The 12157-nt window shown below is 42.8% G+C and overlaps 1 protein-coding gene across 11 annotated transcripts in view; it reads right to left on the bottom strand.

The window, feature by feature from the left end:
- Positions 1-12157, bottom strand: part of LOC125459289 (guanine nucleotide exchange factor for Rab-3A-like) — a 61077-nt gene that overhangs the window by 42216 nt on the left and 6704 nt on the right. Inside the window, exons 1-2 of one of the 11 annotated variants that reach the window (XM_048545568.2) lie at positions 8999-9412; positions 3026-3298 (exon numbers count right to left, since the gene is read on the bottom strand). The exons of 6 other annotated variants lie outside the window; for them this stretch is intronic. Coding sequence is in view for 1 of the 5 variants with exons in the window: in XM_048545570.2 (XP_048401527.1) it covers positions 8999-9009 (11 nt within the window). In the remaining 4 variants the exon portion in view is untranslated. Of the gene's footprint in view, positions 1-3025; positions 3299-8998; positions 9413-11949; positions 12041-12157 lie in introns of those variants that run through there. 4 more of the 11 variants (XM_059651999.1, XM_048545571.2, XM_048545566.2 and 1 more) reach the window with 4 other exon arrangements.

The raw sequence follows: 12157 nt of genomic DNA, 5'->3' as shown, positions 1-12157 counted from the left end.
GAAAAGGGAAGCCAGGAAGAAACTTGCAGATCAATAAGAATCAATGTGGCAAAGACAAAGATGACTGATCACTCTTTCCGGTCTCCAAACCCACCCCCCAACCACCCCCACATCCCCCATCTTTGTACTTTTCCCCATCTCTACATCTGACCATGTATAGGGAGTTTAAAACGGGGAATAAAGGGTTATAAGCTAACCGTTTACACTCTACAATGCTTACAATAATTTGTTCAGTACAAAAACCTATCAATCTAGGTCTAAAATCAGGTAAATTGATGCACTTGTTTTAAAAATCTTTACTTCTGGAACAAAGAATTGCGGGTCTCAGTTTCCAGCAACTATTCAACTGACTCACGACACTACACATCTGTCACAACCTAAGTGGATGGGCCATGGAAATGATGGTATAACATCACAGGCATAGATAAGGCCCCTCCCCCAAGGGCAATCCTATCCTACCCTTAAAATACTGCTGTGTCCCTGAAAAGTGTGCATATAACAAATGCTCAAAAACAGGATCTATTAATAGTATTCTTGTTCTGGGCAAATGCATTAATCCTAGGATCTTGAATGAAAAACAGACTCTAAAGTAGAACCTTCAATGAACACATTTAAAAAGTCAAAAAAGAAAAATGAACATTATAGTGGTTTATAATATCTTAATTATTTGATGTTTAAAACACAGTGACATTTGAAATCAGTAATTTACTGATAAATGTTGTAGTGAATTTTGCAGCATTTTAATTGCGTTTCTCAAACTGTAATTGCCGGTAGAATTTTGAACTCTGCATAACCATTATGACAAAGTATAGCTTCTGAAGACAAAATTATATACAAAACAAAATTAGACTACATTTTATCATCAATTTTCACTCAGCTTCCTCAAACCCCATCCCTCACTCTGAAAAGTTTGTTGAGCTGCAGTTAGTTAACTCGAGCACCTCTGCCAAACTTCGAATGTCAGCTTTCACATCTGTAAACGATCAGGGGCTCAACCATTGAAATCTATCTGCCTGATCAGAAACAGACTTTAACTGAAGTCAGCAACTTTTGGAGACAGAATAGAGTCGGGCAATAATGATAAGAAATCTTACTGAGCAAAAAAAAATCAATTGGTAATGTTTCCAATCCAGTGATCCACCATTCAACTCCTCAGTCAATTATATTCCAACTGCATACCAGACTGTGTTCTTCCCGTTCCTGAGGCTACACAACTGCACCAGTAAAAGCAGGAGATTGAACGAAGTTGCACTAATTCTATTGTAATTACACACAAATAAAGCAGGAAAAGGAAATTACATTTGTATAGCATCATCTTAAAGTGGTTTATGGGCCAATTAAGTTTTCAAAGCATAGTAACTGATATATTGCGGAAAAAAACGTGAGCTAACTTGTACACAAAACACCCACAAACAGCAAAGGAATACTTTGGGGAGGGCATTCAACACTAGTCTTTTTTTTAAAAAACTGAAACTAAGATTGCTATGAAAAGGGATTCTTCAAAAACAAAAGCTGAGCTACCACCACCTGAAAACAACACTTTTTTAGTTGGATTTCCACGGGTCTCACTCTCTCTGGACTTATTACAAAAACATTGTGCTCTGCTGTTTGGACATAAACAAATTAGAGTTTGGCAGTAACAACTACAGTTAGTGTAGTTAAATGTGTAGGTGGTGAAGAGGCTGATTTGAGACAAATTACCCAGATTCAGTCCCAGCATTGAAGTAAATAATTCAGTCACTCGTGACAGAGAGAGGGAAAATGAGTTCACAGACAAAGACTTGCACCCCCCAATATCCTCCCATCCAGGACTAAAAACTGCCAAATAACCTCAGTTCCTAAACTCTACTACCCCAAATTACACTATTAAACAGTCAAATACCCTGTGCTAATCAACTCCTAAATATCCCCAATCCACCGGGCACTAAACACTCAAATTCCCTCACATGTTCAGACTACTTCAGGGATTTGTCTGTTCTCCCCTTTACATTCAACTTTGCCAGTGACTATTCCAAGAGAGCTCACCTCCAGGGGAGTCTAGACAGCCAGAGCAGAATTTTCATATCCCATTGTGGTTGAAACCAGAGGTGGATCAAGCCTGAAAATGAGGCAGGCAGCAATTAGGCTCATTAAGAGCCTTATCAAACGGTAACTTTGGGAGGCCGATTCGATAGTGCGTGCAACCAACAGACCACACTGTGGAGGAGTCCCACTCCCAACAGAGCGGTGGTTTTCTCCATGCAAGTTACAAGGTGGCTGAGAGAAGATTCCTTATTGCAGCACTGTCTCAGTTAGTTAGTTTTACAGAAGGTGGGTACTCCTCTGAAGCTGGGTGTTCCTTGATTGGTTATCCAGCTTTCAGAGCCCATCCATTGCCCTTATTTGGGCTGGTCTACGACTTGCCCCGAAGAACATGGGGAATAAAACCCCAACCAAAAACGAGTCAGCCTGATGCATTGAGGACTGGAAGGGTGACACAGCTATGACCCACCCTTCTGAGGAAGGGTCACCAGACCAGAAACATGACTTTTTTTTCTTCACAGATGCTGCCAGACCTACTGAGATTTTCCAGCAACTTCTGTTTTTGTTCCTGATTTATAGCATCTGCAGTTCTTTCAGTTTTTTTGCCCCAGCCTGCCTGAATGCGGCCCACACAATAAATTTTTCATTCGGTGTCATTAGGAGGTGAATTGTCCCTGTCCCACCCCAAAATAAAGCACTGCAGTTCAGTTATAAGCTTTACCCTATTTAATTCCAGCCAACTACACAGGCTACTGATAGATTCGGAGACATTGAGATCTGCATAACACGACACTACAACCAAACAACATGTTTCCTAAGTAAATTAACCAGGACTTCAGTGAAAGCGACTTTAACTTGTTGACAGACATGTGTGTGTAACTATATTCAGTTCTGTACATGGAGTTGCCTCCCTCTCTCACCTTCTGGTAATCAGCCAGAGAACGGAAACATGCATTTTTTTTTTAAAAAGTCAGAAGATGCCAGCCACACGACATTCACTGACCTCCAAGTACAGAGCTGTATCAATGCAGCATCAGCTCAGAGTTATTCCTAGACCAGTGACGCGCATGTTGAGCTTGGCTCTCATTGAAAAAAAAGAGTGAATGCGAGAACAGCCTGCTCCTCATTTCAACATTACTGAGAAAGCTGTGATTTTGAACTGCTTGAGTGGATTCATCTGTGCTGTGTGAAACCATACTTCCTCTTCCAAATCCCAAACCACGGACAGAAATAATGCTGGGGGTTGAGTCCGGAATTTGCCTTTGAAATTTCAACCCTATCAAAACAAAGGGAACAGAAAAGGGGAGATATGTTCACCATTTCCAAATCACATCTTTCAGAAAGATGCCAACCTCGCTTATAAAAATGGATGTTATTGCACCTATACTGCTGTCATGGACGCTTGCAATTAGACCACCTTCAACTTTATTTTGAACCCGAATACTCTCTGCCCTTTAGAATGCACCGCCTCTCGTGTTCAGACCTACCACAACTGATCAGTTATCAGGACCTTGGTCACGGTACCAGTCATGTACTGGCTGAGAGGCCGAGTGAGCTGTCAAACTTTTCAACCCTGATGACTCAGTCTAGAATGTGACTTTACCTTGACCAAGCTTCAGCACACCACACTATAACCAGCAAGAATCATACTGTAAGTGAGATACTACCATAGCTGGACAGGCTGCTGGTTACATTTCCCAAATAGAGATTTGGGTCTTCAATTCAATAAACACGATCTTTTGCAGGTTGTCACGGCTAAAGACTGCAGTTTACAAAGAACTTTATCTTGATATGGCTCCAATGGTTCATTCTTAAAATCCTCTTCTGTGTTCTAACAGACAACCAACCATTAGCTTTTTAGAGCCACTTCCCAGTCGTGACCATATTAAAACCATCGGGAGCAAGACATGAATAATCTCCCCTCTTCTTAGACCCAAGACATTGTTAGAAGCTACTTTTCCCATCTATGCTACAAAAATAAAAACTTACATGTAAAGATCACTTACAGTTCTCCTATTTACCCCACAGTTCAATATCTGTCATCACCCTTTAATTTCAAAAAGTTTAGGGATGTTCTGAATTGTTAGGTACTCAAAACATAAGAGATTAGAAGATCTAACAAAATTGCAGAACTTCTCATTATGTGCAAAAGTTAATCATTATTTGATTCTTGGGCCGGTACAATGACTGTACATAGCTGCAATCAGTACAAGAGTTCAAATCCGGACAGACCATTCTCTCTGCGACTCCCTTGTCCACTCCACACACCCCTCCAACCCCACCACACCCGGCACTTTCCCCTGCAACCCCAGGAAGTGCTACACCTGCCCCCACACCTCCTCCCTCACCCCCCATCCCAGGCCCCAAGATGACTTTCCACATCCACCAGATGTTCACCTGCTCATCTGCCAATGTGGTATACTGCATTCGCTGTACCCGGTGTGGCTTCCTCTACATTGGGGAAACCAAGCAGAGGCTTGGGGACCGTTTTGCAGAACACCTATGCTCGGTTTGCAATAAACAACTGCACCTCCCAGTCGCAAACCACTTCAACTCCCCCTCCCATTCCTTAGACAACATGTCCATCCTGGGCCTCCTGCAGTGTCACAATGATGCCACCGGTATGTTGCAGGAACAGCACTCAAATTCCGCTTGGGAACCCTGCAGTCCGATGATAGAAATGTGGATTTCACCAGCTTCAAAATCTCCCCTCCCCCCACTGCATCCCAAAACCAGCCCAGCTCATCCCCACCTGCCTAACCTGTTCTTCCTCTCACCTAGCCCCTCCTCCCACCTCAAGCCGCACCTCCATTTCTTACCTACTAACCTCATCCCATCCCCTTGACCTGTCCATCCTCCCTGGACTGACCTATCCCCTTCCTACCTCCCCACCCATACTCTCCTCTGCACCAATCTTCTTCTCTATCCATCTTTGGTCCACCTCCCCCTCTCTCCCTATTTATTTCAGAACCCTCTTCCCGTCCCACTTTTCTGATGAAGGGTCTAGGCCCAAAACGTCAGCTTTTATGCTCCTAAGATGCTGCTTGGCCTGCTGTGTTCATCCAGCCCCACACTTTGTTATCAACGTACATCTCCAAAGTCTTTTTTTGTACTGAAGTTGATTAGATATTGTGACATTGCAGTCCATGTCAAACAACCAGGGTATGGAGCCGAGGAACTGAACATTCAAAGTGGGACCAGATGGATACTTAGGATTGGATCAGAGGGTCAAAGGAGAGAATAGTTACCTTCAACCTCTCAGTATACTAACTGAGAAATCCATGGTCTGTGTTCCAAGGACAAGGGCAGTGTTATTGTACTAAAAATGCTGCAATTTGGAATATTCAAAAAATTAAATAGGGTGCTTTGGCAGTCTTCACAACAGGCAACTGAGGAAAATAGATTTTACGCTTGACACATTTTTCTCCCTTGGTTTCCATTTCTTCAAGGATTCTTAGTGCAATGAGGCAGAGGTCATTCTTCATCTGAGAGACTGGACAGATGTTGCATGTCAGAAGGACTTTTCCTCCCTGGGGAATCACAGTCAAGTTCCATCTTGTACTCCCTCAATGTCCACCTAATTTCACTGGAGGATGCAAGCTAATAGATAATGATCAGAAGTAGGAACAATAGCTGCCATTTCCTCCATCCTAGAAATGCGATGGTCAAATTTCACATAAACCTTGCCCCAGTTGAGATATCCAACTAAACAGGACTGGAAAACCTATTTGTTTAGCTTGTTAAGATGTCAGGAGGTTGTTTTATTCACTGGAATATCTTTGGAGCTCTCTGCACATTATTCTTTAGCCTGTTTACATGTTCTTCAAAGTAATATTCAGTCGAATTGAACGTTAAATATTTTGTCATTTACTTTGCCAATTCGAGCATCAAGCATTCCCATGAAAGGTGCATAGGTTTCATCCAGAGTAAAGCTCCCTCTTTGTTGTACAAAGCAATGTGACATCAAATACATACTACAGCCTCAATTGGCCCCCCAGCGTTAGCATGCCAAGGAGGCAAGCCCTCTTCCAGAGAATTGAGCACTTCAGGTACTGAGGGGGTATTGTTTGAATGGTACAATAAGTTAAAGTCTAGTCTGCCACCTGAGGTTAAAAAGATCCCAGGGCACTATTTGAACAGTTTTCCTGATGTTTTGGCTAATATTTATCCTCAACAAACATCTTTACAAATGAAACAGGATTTTGTGTGTGTGTGGGACCTTTCTGCGCATATATGGGTTGCTATATTTTCCTACATTAGATCAATGGCCATATTCAAAGGCACTTTTATAGTTGTGTAATCATTTGAGATATCTTGAAGAAGTGCAAAGGTACTATTTAAGAGCAATATTTTTCTTTTATATGGTGAGGTGTAGAATTAAGCCCCATCTGTAAAACATTCCCAAATCATAGTACTGTTTGGTCTGAAGTTTTGTTTATTCTAACCCACGAACATCTGTCTCAAATCTCAAACGGGCCATCCCATTTTGTCCATTTCACACACCAATCATCCCATGATCTCCAACTCAAATAGACGGTTTATTGTGGCCTGGGGTCAAATCAGTTGACTCCCACAATGGGCAACTATTGGACCCAAACTTTTACACATAGAAAATGAAAATTAAATGAAATTAAAGTTCTGATAAGTGGCTTTGACGACATTTCTCCCCCAACAGATGCTGCCTCTAAGGCTGGGTGCTTTCAGATTTTTTCCAAGATTTCCAGCACCAGTGCATTTTTTTTAAAAATCAAGATTACCAACATGAGATCATCATCTCACTGAGCCCACGAATGCAACCATTCCATCAAGATCATAAAGGGACTTACATTTCATTTGTATTTCTGTAATTGTTCAGTTGCAAGTGCCCTGCTGATTATGTTAATTATCATGGACAATAACTGATGTCATCTGATGCTCAAACAAATAAATGTACGGACTTCACAAAGGTCATTAGACAGCAGGCAGGAATAGGAGTCTTTGTTGATTTTCCCCTCCTAGTTCAGAGTCTTGGAAATCAGTTTCAGCTGTAATATGAAGCCCCTAGTTGGGAATAAGTAGATAGAACAAAACAACACTCATGCCTGTATCTTTCCACTCTAACTCAGGTCACTGTCTTTACCAACTGAGTAGGTCATCAGAGAAGCCTGAGCTGTGCCCTGAAAAGTCTGTGCCCATTTGGGCACCTTTCTGGGTATTTGAACAACCATCATGCTTGTCAACCAGCAAAGGGATTTGACGCAAACTTGCTTGCAGCATGAAGTGCCACAAGGCACGAGGCCAAAAAGAATTCAATGCAACCCAAAACTCAGTGCAGCAATTACTTGTTAAAGTTGAGGTTTCTCAAATTCTTCTTTGAGAGTGCGGTATCCCTTTAAGAATTTGTACGGTTATCAAGAACTGCAGAGTTTCTCAATTTTACACCAAACCACAGTTATGTTAACCTCACGGGGTGGAAATAATTCTAAATAATGACACTCAGCAAAAGAACGATCCAGACTCTCAGTAAATCAGTTCAGGAACAATCTAGTGTCTCAGTTAGTGAATGGCCATCCAGCGCAGTATAAAAACCAGACAGCTGCAGTTTCACAAAAGCTGACGTTTCGGGCCTAGACCCTTCATCAGAGAGGGGGATGGGGGGAGGGAACTGGAATAAATAGGGAGAGAGGGGGAGGCGGACCGAAGATGGAGAGTAAAGAAGATAGGTGGAGAGGGTGTAGGTGGGGAGGTAGGGAGGGGATAGGTCAGTCCAGGGAAGACGGACAGGTCAAGGAGGTGGGATGAGGTTAGTAGGTAGCTGGGGGTGCGGCACCAGGGAAGACGGACAGGTCAAGGAGGTGGGATGAGGTTCCCTCAGTTCCCTCCCCCCATCCCCCTCTCTGATGAAGGGTCTAGGCCCGAAACGTCAGCTTTTGTGCTCCCGAGATGCTGCTTGGCCTGCTGCGTTCATCCAGCCTCACATTTTATTATCTTGGAATCTCCAGCATCTGCAGTTCCCATTATCTCTCTCAGCTGCAGTTTCACCCAAGTCTGTGGTGAAGAAACTGATCTCAGCCAGATCAGCAGCAGGGTAACTAAAACAGGTCTCTGTCACGCTTGATAAAGGAAAAACCATCTGACCTTCCTTTCCCTGATCACTACAGCAAGCCATTCTGTGAACTGCAAACATGTGACTAGATGAGGACAAAACTGGCTCAGTTGAGATGCTTCCAGAGTACAATAGTCCACGAAACTTCACTGTCCAGACTTAAACGTCAAGAATGGCTCCTAACCCTTGGTGCCTGAAGTTGTCTGTTGACCATGAAGCTGTACTCTATCAATTACTGGCTCTGGGAGAAACTGGGGGAAAGGTTAAAATAAGTACATCTCCTGTTCAAATGCAAAGTAAGTGCAAAGACTATACATCCAATGAACAGTAAAGAACTCGCCTTGATTTAAACAAGGGACAAAGATAAAAAAACACAATTATGCAATGTTAGGAACAAACCACAAAGTTATTCTACTGATGTACAAGTATCCCTCTTGTTCTCTCACCTTTCTAGCAGTGCCCCTTTCTCATCTCTGACTTTTCTGAAGTCCCTGTTTTTTCAATTACATCTCTGCGTGAAGTTCTATGTAACTCAAATCAAGGGATGGATATGGAGCTCCTCCTCAGAAGTCACAAATCAACATATAATTTGTTCTTTTCACCGTATTGTGCAGAGTTTGAAGTACATCAATAAACATCAGTTTACATTCATGGCTGGTGTTACAGCCAGACAGAAAAAGCAGGATTTAGTATATCAACGCTAGTGTAGTACTGTAGCCCAGTTTCTCATCCCACACATTTTCAGCTCCCTGTCTACCCCAGCCTCTTAAACCTACCCAGTACATTTCCTGTCAGAGACACCACTAGATCTGCAATAGAACTGGTGACGACAGAAGCTTCCCTGTTGCTAACAGAGGAAAAAAGCTGTAACTCAACAGGGTTCAGACTTACCGTTTCCACATAGTAGTGGGGGGTTTCCCCTCACTCCACCACACCTAGCTGTCCACTGCGACAGCTTGCAGCTGTTGCTCCATTACACACAGGCCCACGAGGGGCCAGGGTGCCAGAAGCTGGCACCCAAACAGCAGGATCTCCCAGTCAGCAGCCCCACTCAGCTCTCAGAATTCTTTCTCTCTCTCTCCACTTCACTGGGCATGTACAGGAACAGCGGCTTAGACAGTATATCACATGATCAAATGCAGCGAGCTCACTCCGTCCTTTTTGACATGTGACCTCCCCTCCGGAATCTTATGACAAATAGGCAGACAAGCAGTTCCAGCAAGAGGGGGGAAAGTCTGGCTGAAAAACAGCTTACTTTCACTCAGAATGCCTGGGAGAGAGGCTTCCTTTTCCAAGCAAAACTGACACACATCCGGCCACCTGAATAATAGCAGGAGCTGCCCAGACAATGGCTCCAGACTTCACAAACACGCAATCCATCAGCAATTTCCAACTTGCGAAACAATTTGCGTCTCAGAAGCTCGGCAACTGCTCAGCTCACAGCCAGAGAAATGAAGTGAAATACAAACAATCCGGCCTGTCATTTTAATTGAAAGGTCATGGAGTGTCTCATTTCAAAATGAGTGATATTTTTGCCTATCTCTCTCCAAAAGCACTACTCGACGTTGGTGGATGCAATTACATAGGGCACTCACTGGTCACCCTCCATCACATTGTCCATGTGGTCAGAGAGTTCCACATCCATTAGTGGCTGCATTCTGATCCCTCTCAATATTCGCCTTCCTCCAGTGGGAATGTGAAGCACAGTATCTTGCCTGACTTTCCTGAAATGAGGGCTCAGGGACCAACACCACCAGTCCAGCTAACTCAACCTAGAATAGCAGTCGATCTCCAAACACCTGGAACTCAGTATACGTCAGGGTGAAAGTATGTAGTTTGCTGCATTTCGCTGCATATAGCCTTACAAACCCTTGAGCATGGCTGATTAAAATTGTGCATGAGGTCACAAAATTCAAACAAAAATGTGCAGAAGTCTTACCAATGTAAGAGCATTGCGTCCATGAGAGAACCTATTGAATCATAGAATCCGTACACAGTGTGGAAGCAGGCCATATGGCTCATAACAACCCTCTGAAGAGCATCCCACCCAGACCCACCCATCTACCCTGTCCCCATAATCCTGCATTTGCTATGGTTAATCCACCTCACCCACACATTCCTGGACACTGTGGGCAATTTAGCATGGCCAATCAGCTTAACCTGCACATCTTTGGACTGTGAGAGGAAACCAAAGCACCCAGAGGAAGCCCATGCAGACACGGGGAGAATGTGCAATCTCCACACAGACAGTTACCCAGGGCTGGTCCCTGGCACTGGAAGGTAGCCGTGCTAACCACTGCACCACCGTGCCACCCCAAATATTGTTCCATATATGACTGTTACTATCAAGTTACTATCACAGGAAGTGCCCTGCTCTCTGTTATTATTCTTGGGCTTAGTGACCCCGCCAGTGCAGCTGAAACAATTTACACATTGCACACCTACCCCACACATAGCAATATAATAAACAGAGCTAACATCAGCGTAAAATAATGCCAACCATGAGTTTGAATAAGCACCAGTAATAAACACAAAAAAGATCTCTACTGGGTAATTTTTCAGCCGTGACTCTGTTCTCAGCTCTGAGCCAGGAAGTTGTGGATTCAAGTCCCACTCCAGAGGTATAATCTCAATAAACTCCCAAGCCAACATGCCCAGTATCACGGCAACAATTACTCAAGTTCAGTTTGACTGGGCAGGATATTTCATTCCGACGCCAGACATTCAAAGCAACTGCTCTACTCAATGCACAGTTACAGGAGGAGCCTCCCAAGATGACAACAGGAATGCTTCAAAGATGTCATCAAATTATCCCTGAAACTGCCAAACATCTCCTCCAATTCATCAGTGTCCCTGGCCCACGACTGACTAAAATGAAGAAAACTCATTTGAAGGACAGTGAACACGTTGAAAGTCTTTAGAGCAAAGAGAGTGTACAAACCTCCAAACAACTCAACTGTCTGATTCTTCAAATACCATCTCCCCCCCGAAATGCGACAGAGTCTGCAGACCATGTAATGGACTAATCAACCAGCCAAACTCAATGAATCAGAGTTCGAACAAGTTCATTCTTGATCCAAAGGGGCTTCCTAAAAACAAGAAACTGTTTGCGGGAGTTTGCTGCAAATCAATGGTTGCCTTGTTTCCAACAATACAACATTAACAATGCTTCAAAAGTGCATCTTTGGCTGTAAATTGCTTTGCAATGTCCCAAGGTTTTAAAAAGCACTTTTTCTCTGCCACCATGCAAACATTTTAAACACTTTTTTTTAATCCTTCTGGCATATCGTCCACTCATGATATTGAGAGGGGTCATTTATCTAACTTGCTTCAATTCTAACCAGGATAAAAGAAAACAAACAATTCCCCTTTTTGTCAACTAACTTTACCTTATGTGAATCTAATACTTGTAGCTGCATTGATCACCCAGAAATTTAATTTCCAAAGTTAAACACAACACAAAATTCTTCGATACATTCAATAAATTGCCTGTCACCAGTCTTGAACTTACCAGTCCCTAGTTCATCCAATTAACTAACCTTTTATCCACACGATCAATATGTTGCATCCTGCTTGGGAAATCTGTCAGTCACAGAATAAAAGTGCCATCCAATGCAAGATCCATTTTAATGATATAAAATTAGAAAAAGTAATTGAACATAGAACAGATTCGCCAAGCATTCCCAGACACTGGGTATACAAATTAAGTTTACCACAACTGTCCAGCAATGTAATGCAATATCTTTTGACATTTGATTGTCCTGCATTCTGTTTAGTCAGGATAGAAGGATATAGAAGAACTACCAGCTCACAGGCCCTCTTCATATTCGTAAATCACCAACCTGATTTTCAAGTGTGCAACTGGTAAAAGTTGTTGTCTTTAGACAGGATAAGGCCTGCCCAGAAAAGTTCAGCCTCTGGCTCTCTCTACTTCCTACAAATTATAGTCTGCAAGTGAAATTTGATGCACATATATGGAAAAGAAGGCAATTTCTATACTCCTGGACCTTGACAGTAAGGTTGCGATTAATTAGAACAAATTTTTAAAAA

The sequence above is a fragment of the Stegostoma tigrinum genome, chromosome 17, assembly GCF_030684315.1.
Source record: "Stegostoma tigrinum isolate sSteTig4 chromosome 17, sSteTig4.hap1, whole genome shotgun sequence".
In the NCBI taxonomy this organism is placed as follows: Eukaryota; Metazoa; Chordata; class Chondrichthyes; order Orectolobiformes; family Stegostomatidae; genus Stegostoma; species Stegostoma tigrinum.
Note: the sequence above shows the minus strand (reverse complement) of the source record. Positions and strands in the feature narration are given on the sequence as shown.